The sequence below is a fragment of the Nerophis ophidion genome, linkage group LG15 (genome assembly GCF_033978795.1).
Source record: "Nerophis ophidion isolate RoL-2023_Sa linkage group LG15, RoL_Noph_v1.0, whole genome shotgun sequence".
Classification (NCBI taxonomy): domain Eukaryota; kingdom Metazoa; phylum Chordata; class Actinopteri; order Syngnathiformes; family Syngnathidae; genus Nerophis; species Nerophis ophidion.
Window position 1 is genome coordinate 19,350,777 of NC_084625.1, and position 16,449 is coordinate 19,367,225.

Genomic DNA, 16,449 nt, shown 5'->3' on the forward strand with positions numbered 1-16,449 from the left:
TCAACATTCTGTCTCTCACAGTTGAAGTGTACCTAGGTCTGTAATTTTTATCATATGTCATTTTAAATGGGAGAACTTGCACAATCGGTGGCTGACTAAATACGTTTTTGCACCACTGTATGTATATATATATATATATATATATATATATATATATATATATTGTGGTAACAGTTTGGAGCGGGCCCATAAAGCAAGGTCCATAAAGACATGGATGACAGAATCTGGTGTGAATGAACTTGACTGGCCTGCACAGAGCCCTGACCTGAACCCGATAGAACACCTTTGGAATGAATTACAACGAAGACTTAGAGCCAGGCCTTTTCCACCAATATCAGTGTGTAACCTCATCAATGCGCTTTTGTCAGAATGGTAGAAAATTCCTATAAACTCACTTGTGGACAGCCTTCCCAGAATAGTTGAAGCTGTAATAGCTGCAAAAGGTGGACCGAGATCATATTGAACCCTATGGGTTAGGAATGGGATGGCACTTTAAGTTCATATGTGAGTCAAGCCACGTGGCCAAATACATCTGGCAACATAGTGTATGTATGAAGGTAGCTTTAATATAGAGGCAACTTATTTTGACACTCTACTGGTGCTTTAAAGGCCTACTGAAACCCACTACTACCGACCACGCAGTCTGATAGTTTATATATCAATGATGAAATATTAACATTGCAACACATGCCAATACGGCCGGTTTAGTTCACTAAATTGCAATTTTAAATTTCCCGCGAAGTGTCCTGTTGAAAACGTTGCAGAATGCTGACTTGTACGCGTGACGTCACGGACTGTTAGGAAGTATTAGCACTGCACACACACACACACACACAGCTAAAAGTCGGCTGCTTTAACCGCATAATTACACGGTATTTTGGACATCTGTGTTGCTGAATCTTTTGCAATTTGTTCAAATAATAATGGAGAAGTCAAAGTAGAAAGATGGAGGTGGGAAGCTTTTAGCCTTTAGCCACACAAACACACGGTGATTCCTTGTTTAAAATTCCCGGAGGTGAAACTTTACTATGGATCGGAGCAGTCATGCGAACATGGATCCCGACCACTTGTCAACCAGCAGTGTTCGGTGAGAAAATTGTGTTAAAAAGTCGCCACTTACCGGAGATCAGCTGAGCTTGTGCCGTCCAGCTGCCGTCGACTTCCACCAGACACTGGCCTCAAGACACCCCTGGATACACCCTTCCGACTATCAGGTACTATTAAACTCACTAAAACACTAGCAACACAATAGAAAGATAAGGGATTTCCCAGAATTATCCTAGTAAATGTGTCTTAAAATATCTGAATCCGTTTATTTTACTTGATTTTTTAAATTTTTTACTTTTCTATTCCATCGCTATCAATATCCTCAAACACAACTCTTTCATCCTCGCTCAAATTAATGGGGGAATTGTTGTTTTCTCGGTCCGAATAGCTGTTTTTGTTGGAGGCTCCCATTAAAAACAATGTGAGGATGTGAGGAGCCATCAACATGTGACGTCATCGTCTGCGACTTCCGATAAAGGCAGGGCTTTTCTGTTTGCGACCAAAAGTTGCAAACTTTATCGTCTGTTCTCTACTAAATCCTTTCAGCAAAAATATGGCAATATCCGAAATGATCAAGTATGACACATACATAGAATGGACCTGCTATCCCCGTTTAAATAAGAAAATCTCACTTCAGTAGGCCTTTAAACTTCAACGGCCAGGTCACGACAATGATTAGGGATAAGAAAAATATCCACCTTACTTTGTCGGTTCATCTTGTTGGCGTGCAGCGGGAGGTATGGGGACGAGGGAAAGGCAGTGTCGACAACGCGGTGGATACATTCCTGAATGTTTCAAACCACACACTTCTTGTCCATTGCTTTTTTTCTTGGCTGTAATAATGTAAAAAGGCTTAAAAAACCACACTTAAAAGGCACACAAAGTAGCTCACAACAGCATTGTGCTCCGCTGACTTGATAAGCACTGGAGAACGTAAACCGTTCATAAACCGGGAAAGTTCGTACAGCCAGGGCTACACAAATCAAATTTTCCTAGCAGATTTTTAGGCCGGGCTCTCTCCATTCCAACCCCCATCCATGAGGGCTTTGTGTTTGCTTTGTGCGTCCGCCGTGGAATATGCACGCTATCTTACACCCTGCTCAGCGCCAATCACTTGACACAGCAAAAGAGGAGCGGCGGCAAGGCGGGACAGACACTTGTCACATTAGCGCCTTTTGTTTGCCACGCATTTCCTCCGTGGCGCCTCATCAGCCATCGTGTGTGTGTGTGTGTGTGTGTGTGTGTGTGTGTGTGTGTGTGCGCCCATCCTCCACAACATACCTTGGACCCTCCTGTTGCCCTGCAGCCACCTCTGCTCCACTTTCCCACCCGCGCCATTGAAATTGTCATGCGGCTGCAGAGTGTGCAGACACACTGAGTCCCGAGTGGACATTTTACAACCACGCGGGCGAGTGGCAAAGTGAGGCGTTTAAGGACACGAGGTTGCGTGCGCTCCCCGCCTCCTGATGTCTCCTCTCTCACGACCCCCAACCCCCCCGTAGTTTACGTGGCATTTCTCCACCACCAGGACCCTGAAGAAAGTGCGTGCTCTCAGCGCCGGTCCTCGCTGCGCGTCTTCGCCGGGCCTTCTTAATGCTCCCCCCTCCCCCCTCTTTGGTCACCGGCGATGTTTTTCCTCCTACGCTACACGCGAGGTGGGAAAGCGCAGTGTCCGGGCGGAGGTCGGCGGGTGCTGCTGATGGCTCAGATTTATTTTTAATTCGGCCCCACGCGGGTCACGTGACCCCGGTGTGGCAATGACATGTGACACAATGATGACCTTGCTGAGGTGAAACCATGATAATTGGAGTCAGCTGACCAGCCTTTGTTGTTGTTGCTGCTGCTGCCGAGCGCTCGTTAGCATGGCGACCTCAGGTGACCCCCCCCCAACCCCCAGTAACAGAACGCCTCTTTTTCTGATTTTTTTTTTTTCCCCCTGGAAAAAAGATGGGCTTTTTTCTTTTTGTTGCATCACTGAACTGTTATCTGTGTCAAAGTCAAGGGCCGCAGGTTCAGATCCAAATGATCTATGGCTCCCGAGATGATATTTGATCAGTATTAGAACCGGCCCACAGGCCACAGCCGCCTGCTGCTGTTTTGTATGCACCAAAATTCCATAAGTGTTGGCGCTAGGAATTTTCAAAATTGGACCCCATTAAGTCATAAAAATGGGGTCCTCCAGTCAATTTTTGCGGTCCGATTGTTTTGTAACCATTTGAAAACAAATGACAAATGTATGCATCATCCTGTCATATCTCGCACTCTATATTGTGTTTTGGAAAAAGGTTGTCATAAACGTTAATTAAAACGATAAAAATAATAATATGCGTATGTAAATGTATTCAGTTATAATGTCAGGTTCAAACACTGATGACATCTATTAAACAAGACAAAAGGCAAGGAATCAAACAGACAGAATTCAATTTAGACTCAGATCTGAGGAGAGACATGGCCACTGTACTCTCTGTACAGTCCTGCACCACGCTCTGACGAAAAAGGTTTACGTCTCCTCTTTTATTTAGATATTCAATGTTTACGCAACAACACATGTCACAACAGGAATGAGGTGTATGTAAACAGTCGTGATTTAGGGCTATATAAGTAAACATTGATTGATTGATTGATTGTTTTCGGTCATATTGAAGACAAAAGAAGATGATGCCTCGGGCTTGGGCTCGTCCTGGATTCAGCTTCGGCAGTTCTTTGAGGACAATAGATAACCCCTCCCGTCTCATTCCAACGTACACAGCGGAATCTTCCAAGACTTTGCTTGGTTCAACAAAGACAGCTCTCCTCTGTTCACTGGAAACTCAGAGTGGAAAGTTTTTTGATAATGTACATACAATTTTTCTAACATATAAACATTCATTCAGCCCTGCGATAAGGTGGCGACTTGTCCAGGGTGTACACTGCTTTCTGCCCAAATGCAGCTGAGATAGAGGCTCCAGCAGTAGAAAAAAGATGGATGGACATTCATTCACTTTCTTTGTTTCTTCACAGATTTAAACTTCACTTTTTTTTTATTGTCATATTTTCAGAATGTGATTGTTCTATTTTTGGCCAAAGTAAGACAAAGAAAACAATCTGAAGTAGTCTTTTTTTTTTGTTTGTTTTAATGCCATGATTTTAAAAGTCCGGCCCGCGTGTGCACAAATTTTCCACCATGCAGCCGCTGAGCTAAAATGAGTTTGACACCCCTGACCTCGCGGTACCCCAAATAATTTAAATGTTCAAACACAGTGTTACCGTTCAATTCTTGTGTCATGTTACTGTGTCCATTGAATATACTTGTTAAATAACACCTCTGCCTTGTTTTTCATGAATACTTGAGCCTACTACACTACTGTGTTTTAATTTTTGTCATTAATGTGGTACTTGGAGAGCCAAGTGGCTTCTGAGGTTGTATTTGGTGAAAAACGTTCAAAAATAGAGATTGTTTTTATTTATTGTTGTGTATTGATTTCTGTCATGTTTTTTTTCCGTTTTTTTTTTTTACAAAAAAAGACTTACATATGACATTCATCAAAATTCTAATTTGCTAAAACTGACAATTATGGATTACACCGCCACCTGTTGCCTTGGCATGCCCTTGCTAGACTCTTCTCTATTTTCCCCTTGACTAAAAATGCCGTTAGTGGTGGCGCCCCCTTTGGGTTGTGGTCAAAATACTCCATAAGACATGCTACTATACATATAATTTGGGATGGGTACCTTTACACATGAATCTCATTTGAATCGATATGGTATCAATTTCCGGTACCGCAACGTATCTCATTTTTTGATCAAACATGACCCCAAAAAAGGGACAAGCGGTAGAAAATGGATGGATGGATGTTTTATTACGGAGCCGTGCTGTCCAGTTGTTGTCTCATTTGCAAGTATTATATAGTAGACTTTGCATGTAGTTGCAGTTGCAAGACATTAGAGGGCAGTAGTGTATGGGTTAAGTTTTTGTTGCCATAATCAGGACGTATTTTCTTCTTTTGAGTCTTACAAAGTGTTTATACTGCAAGCATTGTACTTATCACACACAAGCTGTTTGATTGTAACATGAGTCTTCGTTGTAGTTTTGACCACCAAATTTGGAGGCGTTCAACTTGCCATGTAAAATTGCTAATGGTAATCTTTAGCATGTCTTTGTTCAATCCAATGTCAGTTAGCATTGAGCTATCACATTTTGGAAAGGAGAACCTTGCCTTACGTTTGAGTGCCGTATGTGTATTACAACAGAGTGCCGATGCGGACCGCAGCTGAGAAACATATTTGTTGGCGGCCCTCTAGAGGCCACTTGCGCACCAACAGTGGGCCACGTGGTGAAAAAACACTGACCTCGAGGCAGTCTGGCTTAGTCCGCTGCCAGTGCTTGACTACTTGTTTCAAAGCCAAGTGCTTGAGTCTATGCCAGTTTACACATATTCAAATATGGCACTGTTTGATTTTACGAGCATTTGTATCGAGCAGAACTACAAACCCCAAAAACAGTGAAGTTGGCACGTTGCGTAAATTGTAAATAAAAACTAAATACTATGATTTGCAAAACATTTCCAACCTATATTCAATTGAATAGACTGCAAATATCAGCTCATTTGGAATTTGATGCCTGCAACTTATTTTAAAAAAGCTGGCAGAAGTGACAAAAAAGACTGATTAAGTTGAGAAATGCTCATCAAACATTTATGTGGAACATCCCACAGGTGAACAGGCTAATTGGGAACAGGTGGGTGCCATGATTGGGTATAAAAGCAGCTTCCATAAAATGCTCGTTCATTCACAAACAAGGATGGGGCGAGGGTTACCACTTTGTGAACAAATGCTTGCGCAAATTGTTTAAGAACAACATTTCTCAACAAGCTATTGCAAGGGATTTGGGGATTTCACCATCTACGGTTTGTAATATCATCAAAAGGTTCAGAGAATCTGGAGAACTCACTGCAAGGCTGAAAACCATCATTGAATGCCCGTGACCTTCGATCCCTCAGGCGGTACTGCGTCAAAAAGCGACATCAATGTGTAAAGGATACCACCACATGGGCTCAGGAACACCTCAGAAAAGAACTGTCAGTAACTTCAGTTGGTCGCTAAATCTGTAAGCGCAAGTTAAATGTAACACAGTGGTAAAAATACCCCTGTGCCAACTATTTTGCAATATGTTGCTGCAATTAAATTCTAAGTTAATGAAGTTTCTCAGTTTGAACATTAAATATCTTGTCTTTGCAGTCCAGTCAATTAAATATAAGTTCAAAAAGATTTGTAAATCATCGTTGTGGAGGACTTTCCCTGTCGCCGCTCGGGTTCCACTGACCACCCAGGAAGGACATCGCTTTTTAGCAGGTGTGCCTTATTTATTTTTCAATAGGGCAGTCTTTTGTGCTGTCGTCGCTCCCACTGCTCGCTCCCCGTCTTTCGCTCTCCGGTCTTCTCTTTAGTCTGCCGCGTCTTCGTCTCTCGTGTCTTTTCCTCTCTTGCTCTTCTGGGTCGCTGTTGCCGGCTCTCCTACTCCTTCCGCTATCTCTCCTCCTTTTCCCCTTTTATACAGCGCGAGGAGATGAGATAATTGTGTGCCGGTGTGCGAGCCACGCTCCCAGCACGCCCCGCCTCCCTGCTCAGCCGCATTCTCCGCCTTCTTGCCGCCATCTTGGGCAGGGCTCCAGCGTGCCCCACCCCACCGCTCGTTCGCCGGCTGCGCCTCCCCAAAATTGTATTCTGTTTTTATTTATGATTTACACAACGTGCCAACTTCACTGGTTTTTGGTTTTGTATAAACCTGGTAAGCATCCCTACATGAAGTTCAAATATAGTTCTATAATCATTTGACAAATGGTAAAAGACATAAGAGCAATTATTAAGGTGCCTCCACAAAGATCATGCCATGTTTTCCAACCAATCTTCCAAATTCAGTGATGATGTTATGATCCACTGCCCGGATCATATTATTAGATTTTTGAGTCTTTTGTGTTTTCTGTTGGTTTTGGACTCCTTCGGTTCCTGTTTGTGCACCTCTCATTTGGTTACCACAGTTACTTGTTATTTTCACCTGCCGCTTATTCCGGACGCACACCTGTGTTTTGTAATCACTGACATTATTTAAGCCTGCCTTCTCCCGTCAGTCAGTCGGGCTTCCTAGTTTGTGACGACTTCTGTTTCCTGCCCGCTACCTGCTAGCTTCCACGCTAGGCTCTTTGTCTTCTAGCTCTCATGCTAGCTCTTTTTTTTTTTTTTTTGCCTTAAGTGCTATGCGCACGTTTTTCTTTGTCAAAGTCTGATATATTTTTTATTAAATCGTTTATTCATACCTTGTGTCCGAGGCTCGTCTGCATTCCTGGGAGAATGAAACCCGCACCACCATGCGACCCGGTCGTTATAGATGATTTGAAAAAAAAACACCATTGTTTGGAATTTCGTATAACTGTATGAGAGATTTCAGGAGTGTCAGAATAATACTATTAAAGCAGTGGTTCTTAACCTTATTGGAGATACTGAACCTTACAAGTTTCATATGCGGATTCACCGAACCCTTCATTAGTAAAAAATAAAATGTTTTTTGTTTCAAATTCAAGAGAGTTACATTTTTTTTTTACTGGTGCACAAAATGGACCGTGCAAGAACAAAACCAACACAGTGCATGAACTCACCTCAACTTACACACATGCAAATCAGTCTGACTTCTGCTGTTGCCATATTCATAAAGCTGATAGGGAGAAGTTTTTATTTACACGATGAGTCGGGTGTGTCTTGACCTTTGTGGCAAAGGCCCCGTCGAACCCCTGAGGCCGACTCACCGAACCCCTAGGGTTCGATCGAACCCAGATTAAGAACCACTGTATTAAAGGCAGCACAGTAGGTGAGAATACGTCATCAGACTAATAATGACAACATGAGACTAATGTTCTACTTTTTGTCTCCTTGTGTGTCTCTTCTCTTCTCTGATAGGTGCCAATTATCACTCCCCGGCATTGAACGCCGCCCCGGCCGCCGCTGACCCTGTTAGCCATCTTTAATGTCAACTCCCCGGCGCCCGAGTGGAAGGAATTACCTCTCTTTTCGTCTCCAATCGGGGGGAAAAAGCGTAGGGTTTCGCTGCAGAATGCCGAGCTTGACTGCACCGTGGTGAAACGAGCTTGTGGACTGTGTGGCTTTAAAAAAAAAAAAAAAAAAAAACCCGGAGGGGTTTTGACATTTTAGCTATTTAATTTTTTTTTTTCATTTAATTTATTTTTTATTTTTCTCCTCCTCTTCTGGCCGGGGAGAGTTTTGGAGCAGATCGAGGACAAGGGGGGTGCGCAGATGATGGCGTGGTGCCGCTCAGGCGTACGCCGAGCCCTGGCTCTCCTGGCGTTCCTGGGCCTCCTGCTTCCCGTCCGACAGGATGGCGGCGTTGGCGGTGGCAGCTCCGGGGACCCTGGTTCACCCTCCCGGGGGGACCTGCATAGACACAAGCGCAGCTGGGTATGGAACCAGTTCTTCGTGCTGGAGGAGTACACGGGGAACGAGCCTCTCTACGTCGGAAAGGTGAGCGATCCGTGACCCCCGTCCGCACACTTAGTTCACTTATCAATAACTATAACAGCCTGCAAATCTGGGGAACTTCCACAAATGCGGCAAAGTGTTTCATTGACACACTAATATGTACGAGTGTCGCTCACGCCTAATGCATCTTTTGGCAACAGGCAATAAATTGTTAATCCTTCTGCAGTGACATTGAAATGAAAGATTAACACACACACAAAGTGACTAATGCGGCATAAACGACATATGTTGACTCTTAGGCGTCCTTAGGTAGCACCGTGTGTGTGTGTTTGTGTGTGTGTGTGTGTTCTCGAATTTCTACCCTACTTGAGACATCAACAAGGACATTTTATTTTAAGTTTTTGTATCAATGTTTTTAATGATGGTATCAATGAGAGATTTTTAATCACGTCTATTTTGAAATTGTTACTAATATTGATGGTGTTCATTTTTGTTTCACTGCTTTTGGATTGTGCCGTGTCGTGTTGGCTCTGTTTGTGGCTTTTCTGAGTGTTGCTGGGTGGGGTTTGGTTTTGGAATTTATTGCATTGTTATGGTGTTGTTTTGTTGGATGGATTAATAAATTCATTAAAAAAAAACAAAAAAAAAACAAGGTAAAACCTACTCAGTGGCCTAGTGCGGTGGTTCTCAAATGGGGGTACCCCTGGGGGTACTTGAAGGTATGCCAAGGGGTACGTGAGATTAAAAAAAAAAAAAAAATCTAAAAATAGCAACAATTCAAAAATCCTTTCTAAATATATTTATTGAATAATACAACAAAATCAGGGGTTCCAAACTCATTTTTAGCTCAGCGGCCGCATGGAAGAAAGTGCGTGTGGGCCAGACGGTTAAAATCATGGCATAATAACTTAAAAATACAACTACAACAACTTCAGATTGTTTTTTTTTGTTTTGTTTTTTTTGCCAAAATAGAACAAGCACATTCTGAAAATGTACATATCACAAATAATCGTTTGGTCAAAACACTTCAAATTAGTGAAAAATTTATGAGGAAAAAAATGTGCGGTTTCAAAAACACAATGAAGAACACAATGAACTTAGACTTTACCTCAGTATATAAGTTCATAAACTGTGAAAATAAATGCAACAATGCAATATTCAGTGTTGACAGCTAGATTTTTTTGTGGACATGTTCCATAAATATTGATGTTAAAGATTTATTTTTTTGTGAAGGAAATGTTTAGAATGAAGTTGATGAATCCAGATGGATCTCTATTACAATCCCCAAAGAGGGCACTTTAAGTTGATGATTACTTCTATGTGTAGAAATTTTTATTCATAATTGAATCACTTGTTTATTTTTCAGCAAGTTTTTAGTTTTTTTATATCTTTTTTTCCAAATAGTTCAAGAAAGACCACTACAAATGAGCAATATTTTGCACTGTTATACAATTTAATAAATCTGAAACTGATGACATAAGTGCTGTATTTTACTTCTTTATCTCTTTTTTTTCAACCAATAATGCTTTGCTCTCATTAGGGGGTACTTGAATTAAAAAAATGTTCACCGGGGGTACATCACTGAAAAAAGGTTGAGAACCACTGGCCTAGTGGGTAGACTGTCCGCCCCGAGATCGGTAGGTCGTGAGTTCAAACCAAAGACTATAAAAATGGGACCCATTACCTCCCTGCTTGGCACTCAGCATTAAGGGTTGGAATTGGGGGTTAAATCCCCTAAAATGATTCCCGGGCGCGGCACTGCTGCTGCCCACTGCTCCCCTCACCTCCCAGGGGGTGATCAAGGGTAATGGGTCAAATGCAGAGAATAATTTCGCCACATCTAGTATGTGTGTGACAATCATTGGTACTTAATTTTAATGTGTTGTCCATGTGAGGACCGGCGAACAAGTTAGGACGGAAATCCTGGTCCCAATACAGAAAACCATTGCATCTAATAGAGAATGTCTCATTTGTACTCCTAGTGGTGAAATCTATCAAAATTAGGGTGGTCCCAAAAAGGAGGGATTTTTTTTTTCCAAATTGACTGTGTGTCGGTTTTAAAAGTGCTCCCCCTCTGGTCAACATATGAAATAACAAGTGTGTGTAAGTCATTGAAATGCAACCCCTTTGGCCAAAATGTATTTCAAATAAATAAGTAAATATGTATATAGAGACACACTGCATTAACTTGAAGTAAATAATGAAGATTAAAACCAATTACAAGCAAAAAATAACTAAAAGCAGTATTTATCTTACATTGTGTCGACTATTTTTTTGTATATAAAATTGGGAACAATTTCTCAAATTCTTTCGGTTTCTGTAATATTGTAATATAGTCTTGTAATATCATGACTTTTTTTAATGTAAAATTATGACTTTTTACTGCAAAATGGTGACAATTTGTCTAATAAAATTCGGACTTTTATCGCAACGTTGCTAATTTTTTTGTTCTTGTAAAATAGTGACATTTATTGAGTAAAAGCCAGGTAAAATTCCAATTATTGTCATAACAGTGGCAATATTTTTAAGTTTTCTTATAAAATTGTGAATTTTGTCAAGTAAAATTGTGACTCTTCATAAAATTGCCAACATTTTTAGCTTTTGCTGTAAAATTGGGACTGTTATGAGTAAAATTCCAACCTTTATCATAACATTGCACAAATGTTCAGTTTTACTTGTAAAAAATAATGACTTGCGTTGAGTAAAATTAGGACTTTTGTTTTAGTATTGCCAAAATTCAAAGTTTTTTTGTAAAATCGTGACACTTTTGAAATTCCAACTAATTTTTCATGACAAGCTTTTTATATTCGCATAGTATGTATATATTACTAATTATGTAGATGCAATTATTTTAGGAAGGATGGTAAAGAGGTAGGTGTTTTTCGGAGTTCTCAAGAAGGTAAGAAATACAAGAATGTATGTGTTTGTGTGTGTTCTTGTATTTTTAACCCACTTGAGACATCAACAAGGAAAAGCACCGTCCATGTGAGGACCGGCGAACAAGTTAGGACCGAAATCATCGTCCCAATACAGAAAACCATTGCATTCAATAGAGAATGTCTCATTTGTACCCCTGGTGGTGAAATCTATCGAAATTAGGGTGGTCCCAAAAAGGAGGGACTTTTTTTTTTTTGCCCAAATTGACTGTGTGTCGGTTTTAAAAGTGCTCCCCCTCTGGTCAAAATATGAAATAACAAGTGTGTGTAAGTCATTGAAATGCAACCCCTTTGGCCAAAATGTATTTCAAATAAATAAGTAAATATGTATATAGAGACACAGTGCATTAACTTGAAGTAAATAATGAAGATTAAAACCAATTACAAACAAAAATAACTAAAAGCAGTAATTATCTCACATTGTGTCGGATATTTTTTTTTGTATATAAAATTGGTAACAATTTCTCAAATTGTTTCGGTTTCTACAATTTGCAATATCGTCTTGTAAAATTATTACTTTTTGATGTAAAATTCAGACTTTTTACTGCAAAATGGTGACATTTGGCAGATAAAATTCAGACTTTTATCGCAACGTTGCTAATTTTTTTGTTGTTCTTGTAAAATAGTGACATTTGTTGAGTAAAAGTAAAATGTTGCCAAGTAAAATTCCAATTATTATCATACCAGTGGCAATATTTAACTTTTCTTATAAAATTGTGACTTCTGTCGAGTAAAATTGTGACTTTTCATACAATTGCCAACATTTTTAGCTTTTGCTGTACAATTGGGACTGTTATTGAGTAAAATTCCAACCTTTATCATAACATTGCACAATTGTTCAGTTTTACTTGTAAAAAATATTGACTTGCGTTGAGTAAAATTACGACTTTTGTTTTAGTATTGCCAAAATTCAAAGTTTTTTTGTGAAATTGTGAGTCTTTTGAAATTCCAACAAATTTCTCACGACAAGCTTTATATATTTGCATAGTATGTATATAATATTATGTAGATGCAATTATTTTAGGAAGGATGGTAAAGAGGTAGGCATTTTTCGGAGGTCTCAAGAAGATAACAAATACAAGAATGTGTGTGTTTCTGTGTGTTTTTGTATTTCTAACCTACTTGAGACATCAACAAGGAAAAGTACCGTCCATGTGAGGACCGGCGAACAAGTTAGGACGGAAATCCTGGTCCCAATACAGAAAACCATTGCATCTAATAGAGAATGTCTCATTTGTACCCCTGGTGGTGAATTTGATCTAAATTAGGGTGGTCCCAAAAAGGAGGGATTTTTTTATTTCCCAAACTGACTGTGTGTCGGTTTTAAAAGTGCTCCCCCTCCGGTCAACATATGAAATAAGTGTGTGTAAGTCATTGAAATGCAACCCCTTTGGCCAAAATGTATTTAAAATATATATATATATATATATATATATATATATATATATATATATATATATATATATATATATATATATATATATATATAGCGAGACATACTGTAATAACTTGAATTAAATAATGAAGATTAAAACCAATTAAAAACAAATGATAACTAAAAGCAGTATTTTTCTCACAATCTGTCAACTTTTTTTTAATACAATTGGGAACCATTTCTCAAATTCTTCCAGTTTCTGTAATATTGTAATATTTTCTGTAAAATTATTACTTTTTTATGTAAAATTATTACTTTTTACTGCAAAATGGTGACAATTGTCTTAAGATTCAGACTTTTATGTTGACAATTTTTTGGTTCTTGTAGAATACCGACATTTTTGAGTAAAAGTATGACTTTTTTCATAATTTTGCCAAAGTAAAATTCCAATTATTATCATAACAATGCCAATATTTTTAAGTTTTCTTATAAAATTGTGACTTTTGTCAAGCACAATTGCGACTCTTTTCATAAAATTGCTAACATTTTTAGCTTTTCCTGTAAAATAGCGATAGTTACTGAGTAAAATTCCAACTTTTATCATAACATTGCACAAATGTTCAGTTTTCCTTGTAAAAAATGTTGACTTGCGTTGAGTAAAATGACAACTTTTGTTATAATACTGCCAGAATTCTAAGGTTTTTTTTGTGAAATTGTGACCCTTCTCTTGTGAAATTCTAACTAATTTTTCACAACAAGCTTTGTTATATTTGCATAGTATGTATATATAATTAATTATGTAAATACAAATCATTATATATCCAGGAAGGATGGTGAAGAGGTAGGCATTTTTTGGAGGTCTCAAGAAGGTACAAAATACAATAGTGTGTGAATTTGTGTGTGTGTGTGTGAGAGTGCATACTGCAATGGAAAAAACACTCCAGAAAGTGAACACAGGCACCCTTAATCCTCCTGCATGCATGGTAAAGACTTGAAAATGGTATGGCCTCACATTGCCATGGCAACAACCCTAACAACCACACAGGTTGTTAGGGTTGGCTTGATGACAGGAACACGGTAGCTGGATATTTAAAGCATAAATATATAATCGGTAGGTACATTTTTATAGTGATAATAAACCTGCGTTATATATGTTTTTATGACATATTGCCGTTTTATTTTGATTTGTGTTACCACGGGGAACATTCCACTGGATCAATGCCAGTTTTCAACTTTTAAAGCTTGAAATACACATATTGAATTATTTAAATGCGTATTGGCCCATCTGGGGCAACAATATTTAATTTCTGCACAGGGTCCCTTAGCCGAAGATGACTCAGGAATAGGTAACAGGAATGAGTTGTTTTTGTGTGTGTGTATAAAATCAGGAAATACATGAAATATAGCGACATTATGTTAATTTTATGTTGACACTAAGCAAAATCAACCAGAAACAAATGATAATAATTCAGGTGACAGGAATATGCTGATATTTTGAGTCAATTGGGAAATGCAGGCAAGGCTAGTTCATTGATGCAGCACAATGTGTACAGAAAGTTATTGAAAATGCTTTACCAAAAATGACAAGAAGGTAAAAAAATAAAATCCTAAAAATATTCATAATTAAAATTCAAATCAACTAGAGTATAGGGTTGTACGGTATACCGGTACTAGTATAATGCCGGGATACTAACGAATCATATACGGTACTACACCGCCTCTGAAAAGTACCGGCCATTGGTGGATCTACACCTAACATCCACTGCAATGATACCAAGTACAGGAGCGTATCTAGTCGATACGACTATGATTAAGTCAATATCTTGTGGCATCACAACATCTTCTTTCGTTTTTTTTTTTTAATGTATATTATGTTTGTAAACTCAAGAAATATGTCCCTGGACACATGAGGACTTTGAATATGACCAATGTATGATCCTGTACCAACTTGGTATCGCATTGATACCCACATTGTTGGTATCATCCAAAACTAATGCAAAGTATCAAACAACAGAAGAATAAGTGATAATTACATTTTAACAGAAGTGTAGATTAACATGTTAAAAGAGAAAGTAAGCAGACATTAACAGTAAATGGACAAGTAGATTAAAAATTCATTTTTTACCACTTGTCTTTAATACTTTTGACAAAATATTAGAATGATAAATGACACAATATGTTACTGCATATGTCAGCAGACTAATTAGGAGCCTTTTTTTGTTTACTTACTACTAAAAGACAAGTTGTCTTGTATGTTCACTATTTTTTAAGGACAAGCTTGCAATAAGAAACATATGTTAAATGTATCCTAAGTGTTTTTGTTAAAATAAAGCCAATATTGCAATTTTTTGTGGTCTCCTTAACTTAGAAAAGTACCGAAAAGTATCAAAATAATTTGGCTACCAGTACCAAAATATTTGTATCGGGACAACACTAATAGATATGTTCAGTACAAATAAATACAAGTGTTTTCAACCGGGAATTGAATATTGCCAATAATTCTTCTGAAAGAAAAATTAAATGAAATGAGCTAACTTACTTTTTGCCATCCCATCACCTGAAAGGGATCCAGATGACGCAATTTCTTGGGGATTATGTGATTTATGGAATATTTTGCACATTTTTTCAGATGGTGTAATGTGTTGGGTAACAGGACTGAGTGAAAGCTTAAGTCACTTAACTGTGACTTTTTTGACTTAACTTTTTTTTGGCAAGGAGTCACACAACTATTTAAAAACTATTCAAATGACTATATTCCTTGGTAATTGGTCATTTTTAGAACCAGGGACAAGTAATTAGTTGAAATTCTCAATGATATTTATTGAATATGCAATCAGATCAATGTGCAGGGAACTTTGATTGATATTTTTGCTTTAGTTAATTAATCTGTGCATTTATACTTTTTTGTTTCCTGGAGATGCAAATGGCTCCGAGTTGGTGGAATGGCTCAAATATTGTTTGTCCCCCTATAACAGGGGTGTTAAACTCATTTTAGCTGGAGGAAAATCTATGCCAATGCGGGCTGAACTGCTAAAATCATGGCATAATAATTTAAAACTGAAGAAAATTTAAACATTTTTTTTTGTCTTACTTCGGCCAAAAATATAGCACAAGCACATTTTGAATATGTACACATTGCAAAGAATCCTCCCGTCAAAATATTTCCAAGTTAGTTGAAAATTCCAAAGAAGAAATTGGTGCAGTTTCAAAACACTGTGAAGAACAGAATTAACTTAGACTTTGTGTCAGTGTATTTACAAAGCTATTAAACTGAAATCACGTCCTGTTTAGCATTCTCCTGTGGGCAGGTTACCATTAAAAATGTTTGGAAAAGCTACCGAGTGATTCCTCAAACTGCCGCATTGGTGACACCTGCAACTGCCACAACACATTCATTAAGCATCATTCAAATACTACAGTTATAATAGCATTAAAACAATTGTCAAAATGACACCATAATAGCCGGACTAGAGGTAACACAACTACAAACTTAACCAATGTGAACAAGTATTAAATAAAATAGAACAAACGACAAATGTAGGAACACACATTTTTACAATGGAGTTCGGGGTGCACATCGTGCCCTCAACAACTTGCAAGCGCTGCACGAAATTGTAACTACAA

The 16,449-nt window shown here is 38.5% G+C and overlaps 1 protein-coding gene across 1 annotated transcript in view; it reads left to right on the plus strand.

The window, feature by feature from the left end:
* LOC133569380 (cadherin-7-like) overlaps window positions 1-16,449 on the plus strand; it is a 352,732-nt gene that overhangs the window by 45,749 nt on the left and 290,534 nt on the right. Inside the window, exon 3 of the mRNA XM_061921665.1 lies at window positions 7,978-8,556. Coding sequence (XP_061777649.1) covers window positions 8,332-8,556 — 225 coding nt within the window. The 5' untranslated portion in view covers window positions 7,978-8,331. The remainder of the gene's footprint in view (window positions 1-7,977; window positions 8,557-16,449) is intronic.